Genomic DNA, 20,034 nt, shown 5'->3' with positions numbered 1-20,034 from the left:
CAGATTGGATTCAGGACCTATTTCCCATTTTCATTTCAAGTCAAAAGATAACTAGAATATTTTTGTCTGACTGACTGAGATGAAAGTTTCAGAAAACCATCTAAGGAGGAGTGGTGCGATGGCCTAGAGGTGGAGCTCTTGCCTCACAATCAGGAGACTTGAGTTTGATCCTAGGTAGAGGCAGATTTTTCTCTGTCTGGGCACACTGAGAATGTATCTGCTGAACAAAACTCCGTATTGGTGACAGGAAGGGCATCTGGCCATTAAAACACTCTGCTAGTTCCATTCAGTTGCCCAGATTCCACCCTGCAAGGGATTGTGGGGTCATTAAATGATGATGGTGAGGATGATTGGGTTGTGTGCAAAATGAAACAACAACATACTTTGAAATTAAAACAAACCAGCCCCATTTGCAAAATGCCTGTTAACAGCTTTGGGGTTTCTCTCATCAGGGAGGCTGTTGTTGAGCATTAATTAGTTCGTAATCATTGTACCACTCCACTTAGGGGTAGGAGACAAAATCCTGTATTCCATCAGGAATCTCGAAGAAATAATATATTGCACCTCTAAAAAATAATTATTGGTCAGAAGATGAAATACATCCTCTCTTCCAGCAAAATGAGCCCTGGTTTATAAAAAATATTACAGATAGCTAATCAGGACAATTAAAATGATAAGAGTGCAAAGCAGTTACAGTCACTAGATCAACACATAAAATAAGCTTCTTTCTGCAAGTAAAAACCATTTACCCACTACATAAAAATTAGTTAATTTCCTTCTGTTGTGCTTCATTGTGTTCCAGTATGGTTTCAATTCTCAAGCTTTTTATTTTGGAAATGCACCTTTTTATATCCCTCTTCTCCCCCCACCCTCCATACTCCCCAGTTACTCGGACAGGCTGACCCCAGGTGATACGAAGTTATCCTCCTCCACAGTTGCGATAGAACATTTCAAATGTTTGATGGAACAAAACTTTACCTGCTATGAATCTTATTCCTATAGGGAACAATGGCCGAATTAGCTTCATTGTTTTAGTCTTGGAACCACCAAAGAAAGGGTGGTGGCAGTCCATCCTGACTGCTTCTTACCACAGAGAAAATAGCCATGTTTAAAATGTTTTTAAAAACCTGTAACCAGTAATGAAGAAAACAATTGTTCCGCATAGCCATAGAACAGAGCCCGGTGAGGAAGCATCATCCGTTGTCTCAGGTCAGCAATTCATGGAAGAAAAGCAACAAAAAGACAAATTCCTCCATAACAAGGAATTTTTAAAATTCATCATGCTTACCAGGGGTGGGATTCAAAAATTTTAACAACTGGTTCTGTAGGTGTGGCTTAGGTGGTGGGCATGGCTTGGTGGTCATGTGACTGGGTGGACATGGCTTGGTGGTCATGTTATTGGTTGGGCGTGGCCAACTCAAAATCACTCACATCGAGGCATGCATCTCCTCGCCTGGCCTCTCATGGCTGTGGGGTTGCTGCAACAGTCGTGTTAAAAATGGTCATAAGTCACTTTTTTCAGTGCCATTGTAACTTTGAATGGTCACTCCACACAAGCAAAGTACCAGCAAAGGAGGGGAAAAAAACTCCAGAGACAGGAAGTCTAGTCCTGCCAAGAATGTAATAAGGGTTATCGGAGAGGCAGTTTCTGTAAGCAACACCAGAATGTTTCCTTCCTGCCTTCCTTACAGGATTAGGCCAGTAATTTCTTCTAACAACTGGTTCTCCGAACTGCTTAGAATGTTAACAACCGGTTCCTGCGAATAGGTGCGAGCTGGTAGAATCCCACCCCGATGCTTACCTATCTTCCTTGTGTCCAAAATAAATCTCATTTATCGACTTGCCCATAAACCAACGTCCATTGTACTGGTTCCCTCCTGCTCAAATAGCTCTGAACAATAGCAGTGGTAGACCCGAGCAGTATGGCTCTTCCTTTATGAATGACTGCCTTCGTTATAAGCTCCCATGTTTGGGAGAATAAAAGACAAGGTAGATCAAAGGTGTCAGAAGACCCAGGACTTGTTTGGAAAAAAGGCCTTTTTGTTCCATGTTTAACAAACTTGAGAAAGCTATTTTGAGTGCAAAGCATTTTAAATGTCCCAGTGCAAGTGTTTTTTGAAACACTTTACATTATACTTTTATTTTTTTTAATGGAAATTGCTGATCACTTCTAGGCTAACTGGTGAAATTTCTTGGGAAAAAGGTTCTGAGAGCAGCCCTGTTAAATTCCTTATGAAAAGGTTCAGGCCGTTTGTTGGAAAAATAGTATTTCTATTTTGAGTTTCCTTTATAGGCAGTTGTTAGAAGAATAATGGAAAGTCTAGAGATAGCAACTAAGGAATATCCCTCTCAATTACAGTCCTTAGGGCCATAATCCTTAACACATTTTTACATTGGCGAAAGCCTTAAAACACGACAGTGCCAAGGTATAGATTTTAGATGATCAGGAAAATAGCAGACTAGAGTTACCTTTGTGTTGGGAAATTTTACATTTCCTCTATCATAAACTATAAATGTATTAAATCACAGGATAAGGTTATCCTTTCAACACTGGTAGATCAGTGCTGGTAGTTTTCAAATAAACAACAGTACATAGTAAGCGTACATTATGGAATTAATCGTTGTTGGAAGGAAACATTTTGTTACACGAATCATCAGTCAGGAGCTTGATAGCTGGTTTTGGCCCTTGAAAGTTAATTTTTCAAGCTCAGGTGTCCATTTGAACTGCAAGAAAATAGGATCTGGGGTAAAGGACCAGAGAAAGATTGGATTAGTATTTTCTACCCTTGAATGAATTACAAATGTCAACGGCACTCAAGTAAGCCTATGGTCTGATAATCCAATAATGAAATTATCTGCCACATGCCAGACTGAAAATGATACAAATAGGTTTAATTCGATTTGCATATAGGCCTTTGGGTGTATGTATATTTTGTCCTTACTGAAAAGAGATGGTATAGGGTGTTTGACAATTCATATTATTGAAAGTTTATAGAAAATAATTGTTTAAGCTACAAAATGGATTTATCTGCTGTTATTTTGAAGTTTGATTTCTATTAACACAGTATTTAAAATAAACTTATGAAATAAACTATAAATTTATGGGAATTTCACACAACTAGATACAAAAATCAGTGTCCTCATAGTTGAAATGTAAAATGGAAAGCAATCACACCTTTTGTTTTTAGTCTTATCCTATGAAAAGTTGGATTTGTAAGAAAAATGACACTAATTTTTGTAAAAAAATTAAATAAAGTTTGACTTTTTAAAAAAGGCCTACAGTGTATTGAATGGGTGATAGCTCCTGTTTCAAATGAATTTTCAATTCATTCTGGTTACAATAAATGTTTGTAGTCTACTTCTCTGAACATATGTGACTATGCACTGAAACATTTACATTTTGTAGAGAACAGAAATCTCATCCTAAAAGGTTCAGAGACAAGTTAAAAAGAAAATTTAAATCCGATCTCTCAATCCAGGTAGTGAACAGACTCTGAACACTCTGAAGTTTTTGTCATTTGAATTTTTTTATTGTCTGTCAGCTACCTAGACCAGATCAAGTCAATGCAGTTAGTCAAAGCAAGGTCATGTGTGGTATTGTGTAATTTCAGACATTTCCTGTGATTAACTGTGTCATAAACTACAGATAAGTTTATGGAAACAGCTCCTGTGATTAGACTTGATTGAAAGCCATCCCCTAATATGCTGGACAACTTTTAAGTATCTGACTTGTGCAGGATTTCCCTGGTTAGAAACCTGCTTTTGGGGAAATAAGAGTTGGTTCAATAACAGGAAACATTCTGCTTATTAGAACTCTCATAGAGTTTAAAGAGGTGGCAGGTGAGGAAAGTTTTACAAAAGTTCTTTGGATTTTTCGGTTCTTTCCCAGATTTCATAAATTCAGTAACGTAGGCTTTCCTCCAGATCATCAGAGAATATACTTTTGAGGCCATACAAGTATTTAAAAGTGAAAACAACCATTGCTTATTAAAATTTCCATTTTTTAAAATTTGTTCAACACAAATATCATCCTATTCCATTCTTCATATCTTGTATTATTGTTTCTGGTTCTTCTCTATAAAAGGGTGAGGATAATAACACTGGCCTCCCCTTCCATCGGCCTTGGAAGCCTGCATTTGTTAAGTCTCCCCTTAACCCTGCCATTTAACAACGGCTGAGCTATTTGGTTTGCCATGATGTTCTTATATTGATATGAATTTGTTGAATCATTATTCAGATGTTTCAAGCTTCCAGCACTTCTGACTATTCTTTGTCAAATCATTTGATTCCAGGGTGGCCTTCCATTTCTGCAAGGGGTGCCATATTATCACCAGCTTCAATTGTTTCTTCAGGAAATGGGTTTTCTTCACATTCTGGAATAGTTATTAAGATGAGGCATAATATCTGGAGTGAGTCTTGGTAAAAAGTGAGTTCAGCACCCTCTAGGAATAGATTTTCTGGGCACATAGGTTACAGTTTTAAAAAGATTGTAATTTTCTGTGAAAAACATACGTGAAAAATGAACCATAACTTGGGTTCTTTGAAACAGTAGGTTTTTTTTAACAGTTTGCCTATTAGATTACATTGGGCAACATTCACAAGCATTAATAATGTTCAAAAATTCAGATTTTTCTTTTTTTGAACAAAATTTATTCCATTTTTCAAAAGTGTCATTCTAAGATAGTGTATTTTACAAAAGATTGTGCTGCTGCTCAATGGCAAATTAACTGTGATTTACACCATTCTGGAGAACAAATAATTATTCATGAAAACAAAGACATATTGAATTCTATAGTGTAAATATGTATAATGCAGAAACCTTCTGTTTAATTTAAATAGTGAGATAAGAATAAGTCTATCTGGAAAACGTAAATCTGGAAGACCAACAGCATGTAAAAATCATCAAAAATATAATTTGGTCCTCAAACATTTAAGTAGGAAAGGGTTATGCCTTCTGATCTTATTAATCACAGGAACTATAAAAAACATTGTATCCAAAAGTATATAAAAGATAACTTTTGAAGTCATGCTTAACATATTCAAAACATAGAAAAATGTATTTTAGAAAATATTAACGAATTATATTATTACAATGCTTTGAAATTAAAATGAACTCTGAAAAATACAGATTGTAAACACTTCATTACATTAAATTAATTTTCTATTACTTCTTAAAACTTAATTTCTTTCTATACAATACTATGGGCAACAAACTATCTCCAACAGACCATAAAGACCTGATAGCATCTGTTTACCATGCCCCCGTTATACTGTAATTTGTATCACATCTTGTATTTTAATAAATTGTCTATGCCATTTCCAAAGACACTTCAGGGAATTAGCCAGACACATATATACATATTCCTTGAAAAATAGTTAATTTAATATCGATTAGTACAAGTTAATAATCTAAATATAAAAACTGAAACTATTTTAATGCAATTGTATAAATGGGAAAGGACTAGAAATCAGAGCTAAGCTAAGTCTGTCACTGTAAAACTATCATTTTCTTCCCCCCATAATTATACAGAAATATACAGTTGTTACACTTTCTCGAGTTGGATTCTTATCCAATAAAGACTGAAGCATTTATATTGGTACAGTTCTAGTTTAGCTTCAGCTATTCCAGAAGAAAATAGTATGGTATCAAATCATGTTAGCAGTTTGATTCCACAGCAGTCACCAATTTGCCAGTTTTTCGCACTTCCTTCTCTTTCTTCTGAAACTTTTCTTTCTGCTTCTCCAGTTTTTCTTGTGTTTTTTTAATATCTTTAATTTTTTTCTTTATTGTTGATCGGTCATTTTGACTGGATACTCCTAAAGCCTTTAAAAGAGAAGGTATGTTGAGCAGAGCAGAATATGGTAAAAAGAGATTCTTTTATTGTAGCATTAATTTTTATAAACAAAAAAATTAAAATTTCAAATTTTAAAATACCTTCCCTGTAGCTACAGCAGAAATAAAAAAGGCCAATTTCTATGGCTTCCTCTACAGAAGCAATTGGCAACATTATTGAAAAGTAGTCATTAATATGTGGGGGATGTCCAGTTCTTTAGTATCACTCTGGGCTAAATGGCAGGTATGTTAAACATTTGACTGGTGTCTGGAAGCTATCAGGTCCCGGATGGGGAATAACAGGCTCAGACCTAACCCAAACAGGCTGGAGGAGCTATCGATTCAGAAACCCATGACTTGATGGGGCATCAGGGAGAGAAAACTCAATCTTGGTGTACTTGACTCATTGCTCTTGCTGGAAAGTGCAGGTCAGAAGACTTTTACCCAGTTTTGGTAAAAAGGGAATGGAATAGAATAATCTTACATGGAGTTACAGGCACCAGAAATGATTGTTGTTGCTATTATTTTATATTATTATTATTATTTTGGTTTTAGCAAAAACAAAAAAACAAAAAACCCCACCAATGTAGCAAACCTGTTAACATTGTTTGTCATGATGATCTTTGAATCTTTATTGATTTCTTAAACTTTGTTCCAAGTTTAAGTCTGGAATCAACCAAATGTGTTTCAATGTAACTAAAATGCATTGGACTATAACAAATATTTTCAGAATCTTTCTTCTAAAAACCGTTAGGTAGTTCTATAGAATCTAAAAATCAAACAACCAGTTCTAAACATGTATTTACACCTGAATTTACAGCTGCTTTTTTATTTTTTTTATTTACAGCTGCTTTTTATTACCATGTACAGACTGCTGCAAATTCTGAGAAAGCTTTCAAAAATGTATTGTGGTAGAGGATTTTGAAAGGGAAAAATGGAATATCATTCAGAGAATATGTACTGGTAGGTAAATAGCTGTACCAAATGAAGTATAGCCACTAGAAAACAGTTAGATTCTAACCCCAGCTCAGTCATCAAGATCACTGGCTTACTCCAACAGCAATTTCTGAAATAACTTAACTTCACAGGATAATTATTAAAACAAAAAACAAAAAAACCCCAAACCCATTTATACCATGCTGTATTTCTTAAAAATTATAGATGAAATCACAGTAATGTTCTAAACAGATGTAATATAAATTTTCATCAGCAGATGGCAACCTCTGATAAGACTATAAACCCATTTTGGCTTTTTTCACACATTACATCATGCACTTACAATTCTCTTTCTCAACCCAAATAAAAACTTAAAATGAATTTGGATAGATTGTAATCCTATACTGTTTAATAATGAATAATCCTCACTGAATGCAATGTGACTTGCTTCTGATAGTCTTGCCTTAGATCGTTTCCTATAATTTAGGAAGTAAATCCTAAAACGATTTCACAACATAATCCTAAACTATCTATTTCCTGAGAAAACCAACTGTGTCTAATTGGTATGTCTTCATTGCCTAGCAAGCATATGGATTTGCCTTTCTATGGAATGTACTATGTCATTTTTAATCATTTAAGGAAACATAATACTCAGTGAAATATAACATTGAAATATAACATTTCAATGTTGTTATTCTGTCAAGGGAAGAATATGTAGAATCTAGAACAAACTGCAAATTAATATTGCAAACCCTAGGTAGGAAGCAAGAGTTTAAATAGTACTGCATTATTCTGTAAGTAAAAAGTCCGTTTAATGCAATGCACTGTTCCACCCAGGATTTTCTAAATATAGCAAAAATAAAATTAATACCATGATCTTAAGCATAATACAGATTTACACAGAAACATCTGCTTACCTTCAACTTTTCACTGTCAAGTAGCATTAACTGTTGCCCATCAACATTCTTGGTGGTGAATTCCGAGATGTACTGCTCCATGTTCATTCCCATTAGCCAGTGGCAGACCTGTTGTGTAGTCCATTCAGAAATGGGCCTGTTGTGCCACTGGTTTTGTTTTCCAGTAGCTGAAGGTTCATCGTCTATGGTCTGATTGAGTAAAATCAAATTAATTAATTTTCCCCAATAAACAATAGTTTAATTTTACTGACTTTAAAACTAGAAAATAATTAACATTTCTAGTGTTTTAAAACCTTCCAAAGCTTTCACAATGGATTTAACATGAAGATTTTAAAACATACCGGTGTCAAAACAGGTTTAATCATTAGATCTCTGAAACCATTCCTTACACTGTTCTCCATATAAAATGTTAACATCTTTTGAATAGACGAGTGAGTTACTTTTTGGAAGTTAAATAACATTCCATGCTGTTTCTACGTGCGTAACAGCTCAAAGTGAGCACCATTAAGACAATGAACAAGCCTTGCCAAAACTCTGGCACTATTGTACTTACAGGAACAATTTGATAAATTACATTTCTTATGAACTAAACATTAATTAAAAATCCTTTAAGTTCTGGTTTTCTACGTACAGAATAATGATTGAAAAAACTATTATTGTTGGCAAAGCTTACTGGAATTTAAAGATGGACCAATTATAAAAAATAGAAGGAAAAAAACTGAAATCTGAAACCATTTTTATATTGCTTTAGACATACAATTTCGGTTAATTCAGTGGATGGGCCAATGGAAGCAATTGTAATGCTTACTTATGTATACATAATTCTATGTTGGTTTTAATATATAATTAACTGCAAAGTATTCTTTTATTGGCAAATTGGTTTGTTTGCCCTAGTTTGCAATATCTCATGAAGATATTGCTAAGGGAGCTACACAGACCATGTTCTTTGTCACTATTACTACTTCTAGAAATATTAAAATTTCTTATCCAAAAATAAAGGTGTGGGTTTTCTAAAAAATGGATATAATCTTTGACTAAAGAAAATAATCTTAATCAATGCCATCTATTGAGCACAACACTGTCTATTCGCTATGCAGAAAAATTTTACTTCAAAATGTTATTCCAATAATTTTTCTGAGATCAATTTCACCTGTCATTATAACCCAAATTACTTTACATATTTCTCCTATAGCAGATTACACCTCTAGCAAGTAGCTGATTATTTGATTGACTCATTTGATCCTAGATTTTCATCCTGTTTGCTAAAAACTGACAATCTACTATTTTCGTTTGCATGTTCTTTCTGGACCAAGATACACTATTCATTTCAAATTCATGACGTAAGAGGAAGTCTAAAATGTCTCAAGTTTAAACTCAGTTAATGTATTAATCTCGGTGGCCCTACTCAGCCTGAAATATAAAATAGCTTGTGCATTGCATAAAGCCATAATATGAATTAGAATGAATTAAAGCACAGCTTGAATCAAATCACACAAGCTGATATGTCTGGCCAACAAGAACCAGTTTCAGATACAGGTAGTCAGCTAGTACTGTAAACCAGCAGTCCCCAACCTTTGCAGCTTGGTGACCCGGCTGTGGGAGGGGGGGAGAGGAGAACTGGCCCATGTGAGTGGCGGCCCGTGCCACGTGTGCATGCAGCCCTTGTGCATTGGCCCACCGCTTGTGCAAGGGCTGCGCATGCACGGCCCAGCCCATTGCTTATGTAGCCCAATTCCTAATAGGCCACGGTCAGGAAGTGAGCCACAGACCAGGGGTTGGGGACCCTGCTGTAAACTATAAAGTATTTTTATTCATTGTATTTAACATGTTGTAAAATGGGAGTTAAATGGCTGTGCCAATCCCATTTTAATTTTTTTGGCTACAGAACCATTATTCAGGAGTTCATTACCAAATTTGAATACGTATTGCAAAGTTGGAGAAGTTTGGAGACGATAAGCAGAGCACAAGCTACAGATTGCCTTTTCCTACTTTAGTGTATCAAGCAAACCAGATAATCCAGTTTATTTCTTTTAAATAGGAAAGCCATAATTTTAAACAAAACATGGATGGAGCCATCATTCTCAATCAAAATCAACTCATGTTTCCAACAAAGAAAATAAACAGCCAAAAATAATTACATTGCTTTTAAAATACAATATTCTTAAAATAACTGGAAGACACAGATATAGCAGAAGAATTTAAACTCCAAAATAAAATTCTTACAAAGAAGCCCCAAAAGCATAAAAACGGAAATTACTAGCAAAAACATTTTTTAGAGTAAACTATATGCAGGCTACAAACCACATAAAGGACTTTTTAACACTGATCAGCAAATGCTGATCTTACCTTTTATCACAAATAAAAACAAAACAAAAGCCCTCATTTAATCCTGCATAATTTTGAAAGTTTTCCCACTTAAAAAAAAAGGCTTCATAAAGATTCTAAAATAATTTCAATGGCTAGAATTATACCCTATAGTCCAAAGACTGAAGCAGCATCTTAGCATGGAAAATGGCACTTGAGAACTCTGTAGTTCTCTTAGAAATCCCATTACATGCAGTGGTGAGATTCAATTTTTTTTACCACCGGTTCTGTGGGCGTGGCTTGGTGGGTGTGGCAGGGGAAGGAGACTGTAAAATCTCCAGTCAGAGGTGGTATGTGCCGGTTCTCCGAACTACTCAGAATTTCTGCTACCAGTTCTCCAGAAATGGTCAGAACCTGATGGATGCCACCTCTGATTACATGCCATTCATATCAATCTTATCACCAGAATCCTTATGAAGTATACTGGATTCATCAGAGCTACTCAAAATCAATAAATCATAGATTTCGGTTGCAATTAAAAATGTTGTGCTTATTGGACCCAAGTTTGGAAAGACAAATGGCTTTATCTTTTCACAGATATATTTATTTATAAATTATAGCAAATAATTATAAAATTATCACTTCATTTAAATATTTAAATTAAAATACCATTTATTATATTTGGAAATACATGTAACAAATTTATTTACAAAACTCCAAGGAAAATAATGATAATATTGACATAGAAAGAAAAGTAATGGATTGAACTTAAGTAGCAGACCAAAAACTGGCTGGATAACTAATGACTATTATTGTTATGTTATGCAAACTGAAATGACAAGGTGGTCTGAACTGTGACATCAACAACACACAGAGACACACTGAAACTCACCTCATCTGAAGAGAAGGTTAAAGTGTGTGAACGCCCTGAAAGATTAGGCTCTGCCACTAACCCTGACAGATCACAACTTGGCTTGCTATGATATGAATCATCTATGAAAATTCTACTCTGCAAACAAGTGAAAATAATGTTTTGTTAACTTACCCCCTTGGAATAAATCACAAGGAGACAAAGTACCTTTTTTAAAATGTAAAAATAAAAAAGCACCTACTTAACAATAGCATTAAGATATATATATATAATTTTCTTAAGTTTTCGCGGGTATTTATATGTATGGTATTCAGCTTTGTTCGGGTATTTTATAATGACGTGGGAAAATACCCGAACAAAGCTGAATACCATACATACATACATATATATATTATATATACACACACACAATAATATTCATCACTTATACAATCATTTATGTATTACTTCCCAACATATACTATGTAAATATTGAGGTTTTATCAGTAGGAAGGAAGTCTTTTAGGAATACAAGGTTAGTGACAAAGTTATTCCTTGAGACCAGTGGTCATCTGAGATACAAAGTTATAAATGTTAATGGAAAACGGAGATTTCCACCAGCAGCATTAGCTACTGGCTATTTCAAATTATGCAAAGGAGAAGCTATTTTGCTGGTTGCCCCTTCCTGTTGCAGCCCTTTTATTTTAGAGTTTCCTTCCAATCCTCAGAAATGTATTTTTACTGGATTAATAAGAAGAAATGCACAAATCCTTTCTCCTGAAAATATTAATAAGTACTTAATAAGTACTTTGCTCAAATCTTATGGGAAATGTATTTTAGGATTTTGTCATCACCATCATATGGCTGTAGAGATACATTTCAAAATAGTTTGGATTAGAAATTTGAGTGTTGGTTTATTTAGCCAGAATAGTCACCCAAAAGGAAAAAAAAGAAATAAAAATGCACAAGTCAAGTTTTTGTAGGAAAATTAAAGATCTCCTTAAAATAGGTGATTTGTATTATTATTAAATGTATAAGCCATTTGATTCTGGTAGTGATGCAGCTGTGGTGCGGCTTCTGGTCCGTGGTCGTGTCTCATCTTCTGTGTGGGTGTGAGTCTGCTTTCTAGGTGGAAGTGTGGTGGTAGCATCTTGTGTGGCCCTCGTGGGTGTGAGTCTGGTGTCATTCTTCATGTTAGGTACTCGTCTGTTCATGAGGGCGGGTTTCCAAATGGCTGGTAGGCGGGAGGTGTCATCTCGTTTATTCATGCTGTGTGGGCATTTTTCTATCTCTATGGCTTCTCTGATTATTCTGTTGTTGAAGTGTTCGGTTTTGGCGATAGTTCAGGTATTTTTAAAGTCAATCTCATGTCCTGTGGCTTGGAGGTGTTGGACCAGGGAAGAGGTCGGTTCTTCTTCACACAGTGCGAGTTCTTTTGTTGTGGTATCCTGGGTCTTGCATCTTCTTCACACAGAAGATGAGACACGACCACGGACCAGAAGCCGCACCGCAGCTGCATCACTACCCACTTCAAACCCCTCCGACCCATACATGAAGCGAACTGACGCCCATCATGAAGATGCGGCACGACCACAAACGCGAAGCCAAACAGCAGGATCACAGCTCACCAGATCAAATCCCCCAGCAACTAAGACTAACCTGAGCATAACCAAGCCCCCACCTGAACAGAACACACCCCCAGCCAATCAGAACACAGCCAACCCCCCAACCAATCAAAACACAGCCAAACCCCCAACCAATGAGAACACACCCCCACCCAATCAGAACACAGCCAAGCCCCCACCCAATCAAGTCACACCCCCACTAGCAGTTAAAAGGAAGAAGCAGCTGCAAGCTCACATTACTCTGAGAAGCACAGAGCCGAAGACACAAGCCTGAAGATGATAAATGAGACTTCATCGAAACGTTGCCTAGATACTTCCAATTTTACACGGGAGAAAACCTGAATAACCAAAGATCCACATACAAATACCCGCGAGAACCTCAGAAAACATGTGTGTGTGTGTGTGTGTGTGTATGTGTGTGTGTGTGTGTGTGTGTGTATGTATATATATATATATATGTGTGTGTGTGTGTGTGTGTGTGTGTATGTATGTATGTATGTATATATTCTTAGATTTTCACGGGTACAGGTATGCAGGTCTTGGCGTGTTTGGGTCTTTTCCCGTGTAAGATTGAGAGTATCTTTGCGACGTTTCGGCAAGGTCCCACTTGCCATCCTCAGGCTGGTGCTTTCGTCTTCGTGCCAGTGCAAGCAGTGCGTGATTGCAGCTGCCGTCTCTCTATATATACTGGGGGGTGGAGTGCTGGGCTGGTTGGCTGTGCTGCTGCCTCTTGATTGGTTGATGGAGTTGATGTTGGTATAATGGGCTGTGTGATGGCCTTGTGAGTTTGTTGTGGAGATATCCTGGATCTTGTGCTGTAATCTCCTGGTTTGTTTGTTTTGTAGTGATCTTTTTTCCATTAGTTTTAACGGCTTGGGTAATGGGTTGTGTGATGGGCTTGCGAGTTCTTTTGTCGTGGTATCCTGAGTCCTGCATTGTAATCTCCTGGGTTGTTTGTGTTTTGATCTCTTTTCCATTAGCCTTCTGTGTAGTAATGGCTTGGGTAATGGGTTGTGTGATGACCATGTGAGACTTATTGCTGTGGTCTTGTGCTGTGATATCCTGGGTCATTTGCTGTGTTGCAACTTCTTGAGTTCTTGTGGTGTAATTTTCTGAGTTTTCTGATGTGATATCCTGAGCGGGTGGCTGTGATGTAGCATTCTGGGTTTTAGTCTGGCTTCGAGTTTGGGGTCTGGGTCTGTGTTCTTGGCATGTGTCAGGTTGTTTGGTTTTGCGGTTGGGGGGTGCGACAGCTGGCGAAGCAGCGGTGGTTGTTTTCCGGATGGTGGCTGTCCTTTGTTTATAGGATGGGCTTGGGCCTGGGTCTGATGAGGGGGATTGGTGGTGGTGTCCTGTGTTGTTTTGGGTCTGGTGTTGGTTTTTGTGGCTGGGACTCGTTTGTTGGTGGGGGCTAGCTTCCAGATGTCTAGTAGGCGGGAGGTATCGTCCCGTCTATTCATGTTATGGGGGTGTTTCTCTATCTCGATGGCTTCCCTGATTATTCTCTTGCTGGAGTGTTCAGTGTTGGATATTAATTTGGTTCCTTCAAAATTAATTTCATGTCCTGTGGCTTTAAGGTGCTGGAAGAGGGAGGAAGTATTTTCTTCTCTTCTGACTGCATTTTTGTGTTCTGTGATGTGTGCATTTATTCTCCTGTTGGTTTGTCCAATGTATGTGGCTGGGCAATTGTTGCATGGTATTTCATAAACTCCTTGGTTTTCTAGCTGGATCTTGTCTTTGGGGTTTTTTAGGATGTTGACTATTTTTTGGTCAGTGCCGAAGGCTGTCCAGATTTTGTGTTTGTGGAGAATTTTGCTGATTTTGTCTGTGGTGCCTTTGATGTAGGGGATGAGTGCAATACCGTTGTCTTGTTTTGTGTCTTGGTTTTTTGGGGGTATCTCTTTTTGGATTAGATTGGTGATAGTGTTTCTTTGGAATCTGTTGGAAATTAATACGTTAGTGAGGGTGTGTAGTTCTGTTCTCAGGTGGTCTTTGTCAGCTAGGCATTTGGTTCTGGAGATGAGGGTCTTGGCTTCGGAGTTGATCTGTGCAGTGTGGTGATGGGATTGTGCATTTAGGTAGCAGTTGGTGTGTGTTTTTTTCCAGTAGATGGTGTGTCCTAGGGAGCCATTGGTTTTTTTGTAAATTAGGACATCCAGGAAGGGAAGTTAGTTGTTGGTTTCTGTTTCCATGGTGAATTGTATTTTGGGGTTTAGGTTGTTAAGATGTGTGAGGAAGTTGTCCAGTTTTTCTTTGCCGTGTGGCCAAATTATGAAAGTGTCATCTACATATCTGAGCCAGAGTTTGGGTTTGTATTCAGATTTGTCAAGAGCATTGGTTTCAAAGTGTTCCATGTATAGGTTAGCGATGACGGATGAGAGGGGTGATCCCATGGGTGCTCCTTCTATCTGTTTGTATCTTTGTCCTTTGTGGATGAAGTATGTGTTGGTTAGGCAATGGTTGGTCAGAACTAGGGTGTGTTTGGGGGGATTGTATTTGTTTTGGATGGCTGTCTAGGCTTCTTTGATGGGTACTTGGGTGAAGAGGGATATGACATTGAAGCTCACGAGTAGGTCGCTGGGTTGTAGGTTATGTTTCACTACAAAACAAATGACCCAGGAGATTACAGCACAAGATCCAGGATATCTCCACAACAAAACTCACAAGGCCATCACACAGCCCATTATACCAACATCAACTCCATCAACCAATCAAGAGGCAGCAGCACAGCCAACCAGCCCAGCACACCAGCCCCCACCACCAGTATTTATAGAGAGACGGCAGCTCCAATCACACACTGCTTGCACTGGCACGAAGCCGAAAGCACCAGCCTGAGGATGGCGAGTGGGACCTTGCTGAAATGTCGCAAAGATACTCTTAATCTTACACGGGAAAAGACCCAAACACACCTAGACCTACACACACACACACACACACACACACACATATCCGGCCTCTCAGCGCAAAACAGTTTTTGTCCCAGTTTGAAATACATTTATTTATTTGTTTTTTCACTGTTTCAGGGAAATAATGTATGAAAAAGAAGTAAATATCTTGCTTCCTTCCTCTCCATCTTGATCAATTTAAATTCAAATTTAATTTCTCTATTTATTGCATTAATGTTTTACATTGGTGTTTTTATTGATTTTAAATTGTCTAGAGTTGACTTTGGCAAGGTGAACGGCATATTAGTTTAATAAATAAATTCCAAATGTATATAATAGCTACTGTTACAAAGGTGAAAAATATATACAGGTATGATTGCTCACTTAACAACAGTTCGAAGTTACAACATGCTTGAAAAAGTTACTTACAACTTGTCCTCAAAGTTACAACTGTCTCACCATCCTGTAGTTATATGATCGCATTTTGGACACTTGACAACCAAGTTACATTTACGCCTGTTTGCAGTGTCCTGCAATCATGTGATTATGTTTTGTGATTTTTTTTCTGGCAAAAAGGCCCATTGGATGAGCTTGATTTTGACTTATGATCTTGTGATTTGTTTAATGACTGTCATAAAAATGTCTATAGAATAGAGTCTGATAATATAATGACACAACTTATGACAGCAATGACTTATGACCAAAATTCCAGGCTCTACTGTGGTAGTAAGTTGAAGACTACTTGTATCTGTTTAGCAACTTAATATTTCATAGCTCAGAGACACTGAACCTCTTTACAACTTTTAAGTTGCTGAACATTACGTGCTAGTACAACTCATTTAGTGTTTGTAATTTACACTGCATTACAAACAAATACTGCTCAAGATTAATGATCAGAATCACCAAGGGAACAGGTACTTTAACTGAAATTAGACTACTTTACTAATGCTTTTATTAAGATCCCAATCAATGGGGATTTGAAGAGCAATGGGCAGAATTGATTAGGAACACACTCTTTAAGGCTACTTATATTTTCCTTGAAGACATCCAGCTTTTACATCAAGAAACAGCATGAGAAAAATGTTACTGAACTTTTACTCAATCGATTTAATAACAACATAAAAGTATAACTAGTTTTAACAGCAACTAGCAGGATGTCATCATAATAGAATGTGAAACTACTTGTTTAATAGGCCTACTTGTAATAATTTGCAAAAAGTATTTGTGCAATAGCTAAATTGTGCAAGATGAATTATAATAGGATTTGATATTCACACAAAAATTAAGTGGTGATTCTACAACTATTACTTTGCACCAAATAATGATCCCATTTGATATGACTCAATTTGTATTTCATATTTCTTGTATTTAATGTGGTATAAATATTAACTAATTTGGATGAAAAAAGGAAAGTGCCGGTCAGGCTCTACAGTGGGGATATGTTATCTGGGAAAAGAACAGTTTGTTTTGCATTCCACGAGACTCTTATACCTACATGAATGTATGTATTATGTTAATAGATCCACAGAATGGTCAGTCTGGATCCAACAACCCATTATTGCTTCACTGATGAACGACAAACTGCACTGGCTAAGTTCACACAACATCCTAAGTCAAACAAAACTATATTATGATTTAGCTAAACCTTAGGATGATTGTGAATCTAACCAGACTGTGACTTTCCTGATTGATTCACTCTCTTTTGCCAACTGACAAGCCATACAAAATAAGTTTTCCCAAGTGAAAGGAAACCATTCAGCCATTTGCAAACAGGCATAAATTAGTTAAAATCATGTTGGCAAATACTTTGCAAACTTGCAAGATATAAGAAATGATCTGTCAAAGAAAAGGCAGACAAAATTAAAAAAGCATGGCTTGGAATGCATACCGAAGATTATCACCAAACTGAAATAACAAATGAATCTATAAAAGAAAACCAAGCTACATAAAGTTTTACTCACTAAATTAACATTATCACAAAGGATGTAGAATGCAAGCTTATAAGCACTAGACTGGGTGATGACATTATTAGATTCAGCTTTGGAATAATTACTTTCTATAAGCACAGAACATGTAGCTTTTAACAGATTTAGCTATTATTTATCTAAATATCAACTTGATACATAAAAATATGCAAGAGCCCCTTTCAATGATAAACAAAATTACCTAACGTATTTATTATAGCAGAAGAATCCCATTGTCTTCCATGTGTCATTACTTAAGGAGTTTAGAAGGAAAATTTGCCTGAATTTAACTAAATACATTAAACAATTTTACTATTTTGAATATGTTGTTTGCATCTTAACCAAGAAAGTTGCAGAGTTCATAGAATTTTTTTCAGAACTATATGGTGGATCACTGGTATCAAAAAGTAGTTTGCTTAGTACGGTCAATTAATATTGAATAAATTAATTAAATCACTGCAGGAGGCACAAAATAAGGAAATATAAACTTTTTGACTAAGTACTTTAGCAGTTCTGTTAAATTTGAGACAGGGAGTTTAATAGTAATGTTTGATTTAACAACAAAAGGCACTGATTCATGCCTTCCCACATTTCACACTCTTTTTCTAAAACATCTTGACAGTCATCTTGCAAGTTCTTGGATCCATCATTACCAATCAAGATTTGTCAATTAGTGACATGTTAATTTAAGGAAAATTAGTATTAGTAAAAAATTTTCTGTACTTGTGGTTAGTTGCTTTAACTGTTGTACAAATATACATATCTTTATAAATGGAAAAGTTGTCAGAAGCAATTAATTTTAATTATTTTAATACAATTTTACAGCTAGGAGAAAGAAATAGTTATCTTATAGCTTGTAATAAACCAATAAATAATATGAAATGATTGCTGAACTGAGAAAGATTTTGATTTAGCAAAATATTTCTCCTGATGGAACAGAGCTGTCTCTTAGCAGTCCTCTGCACTGCTAAATCCAGTTCCCTAAGGACTGGATTATTCCTTAAATAGTGAAGTGACAGAAGATTTGACTACAGAAAAAGAAAAAGGGCTCTCTTTCCCATGACTTGAATTACTCCAAATGAAGTACTGCCTTATCAGGAGAAGTCCTGAATCCAAGCCTACGTATTACAGTAATTTCTGGACTGTAGTATAGAAGCTAAATTTAACTAGTATTTCATGCCATACTGAAATTTCACACATTAAGAGAGATCTATGCAGTTCTCACATAAACATCCCTAGAAATATGTACAGTGATGACTAATGTGTAAACTGCATTTCCAACTTGTATACAAGATATAAGGTAGTCCTTTGGCTTCGAAGAAAACATAAGATAGCTCTAGAAAATCTAAACAATATTAACTGTTGAGGAAGTCAGCATATCTAAACACGCATAACTTATTCAAACAGACTACATTTACCTTGCTTCTGGTCTTCTCTTGACTTTGTTCAATGGCAATATCCTGCCCACCCTGAGAAAAACTCAGGGTGCTACTAGAGCTATGTTCTTTATGGCTGTCTCCAAACCAAGAGAAAGGCATACAAGTAGGAATAGGTGAATCGGAATCTGAGGCAGATAAATTGTTGTCAGGGTCTTCCAATAATTCTCGGGAGCCTCTGAAATAATATCATGTACATAAAACCATATATCAATATTTACTGTACATGCAAATCAAGCTATTTAATGTGTTTGTCACAGTTCTATTTTCACATTCAGTATAACCATTTATAGCACAAAACTTTAATAAATAGTGAATAAGTTTGGTTTATTATTTTTAAAGCATTTTAAAAATAGTTCTGTTACTAAGAGATTTCTGTCTTATTCTAGCAAACATAGAAGAACTGCCAGTGCTGAAAACCTTTTAACGATAATCCTGGAGGACATACACAGAAAGTGTGTGTGTGTGTGTGTGTGTGTGTGTGTATATAGATAGATAGATATAGATATAGATGTAAAAAAAATCTGAGTATGTTATACTTTTCCTTTTTTAGAAAAGTTTATGAAAGATTGGATATAGAAACAGGCTTTCAGGTGTTATGTTTTCGGTATGGAAAAGATGGCCCACAATTTAATTCATGAAACTCCTTTTTAAATTTCACTATTAGCTTATTTTATTTTTTAAAAAAGATACAGTTGAACTGCTTCAAAACTGTCTGAAAAGATCTCTGGAACCTAAAATGCATTTATAAAGCTATTTCCAAATTAAAAGAAGCAATACAAATCTTTTAAAGATACAGTTTAAATTGGGTACAATAGGTATAATGACTCATTTTTACAATATTCTGAAGTTAAACTCAAGCTCTTCAAACCTTATCTCATTTTTGTAGTATCAGAGGAAACTACACAAAATGATATAGTCTGTTGTTAGACTTTGAATACAGTACGTAACAAGACACAGGAACTAATTGTTCTGCAAAAATATAAGAACTGGTTCTTAAAATACTATATAAACTACTTCATCTAATTGTACTTTCTCACATGGCTCATAGTTATGCCAAAGAGTGTATAATAAAAATGGAACATTTATAGTGATTTAGCAATACAATACAAATAGTTTCATCAGAAGGTATAATACTGTAAACATATGATTAACAACTTAAAAATACCAGTATAAAGCAAGCTGCAGTGCAATTTGGATTTTTAAATATAGAATTAAAAAAGAAAAAATTAGTAATATAGGACATTTGTCTCTTTTCTATTAAAAAAATCACCTCCAATGAAT

The 20,034-nt window shown here is 36.0% G+C and overlaps 1 protein-coding gene across 2 annotated transcripts in view; it reads right to left on the bottom strand.

Moving 5' to 3' along the window:
• Positions 1-4,627: 4,627 nt before the first annotated feature.
• Positions 4,628-20,034, bottom strand: part of LOC113434069 (neurabin-1-like) — a 51,641-nt gene continuing 36,234 nt past the window's right edge. Inside the window, exons 16-19 of one of the 2 annotated variants that reach the window (XM_026697048.2) lie at positions 18,733-18,928; positions 10,883-10,999; positions 7,687-7,875; positions 4,628-5,824 (exon numbers count right to left, since the gene is read on the bottom strand). In XM_026697048.2, coding sequence (XP_026552833.2) covers positions 5,657-5,824; positions 7,687-7,875; positions 10,883-10,999; positions 18,733-18,928 — 670 coding nt within the window. In that variant the 3' untranslated portion in view covers positions 4,628-5,656. The remainder of the gene's footprint in view (positions 5,825-7,686; positions 7,876-10,882; positions 11,000-18,732; positions 18,929-20,034) is intronic. The other variant, XM_026697050.2, reaches the window with a different exon arrangement.

The sequence above is a fragment of the Pseudonaja textilis genome, chromosome 1 (assembly GCF_049901715.1).
Source record: "Pseudonaja textilis isolate UNSWEBS1 chromosome 1, rPseTex1.2, whole genome shotgun sequence".
Lineage (NCBI taxonomy): Eukaryota > Metazoa > Chordata > Lepidosauria > Squamata > Elapidae > Pseudonaja > Pseudonaja textilis.
Note: the sequence above shows the minus strand (reverse complement) of the source record. Positions and strands in the feature narration are given on the sequence as shown.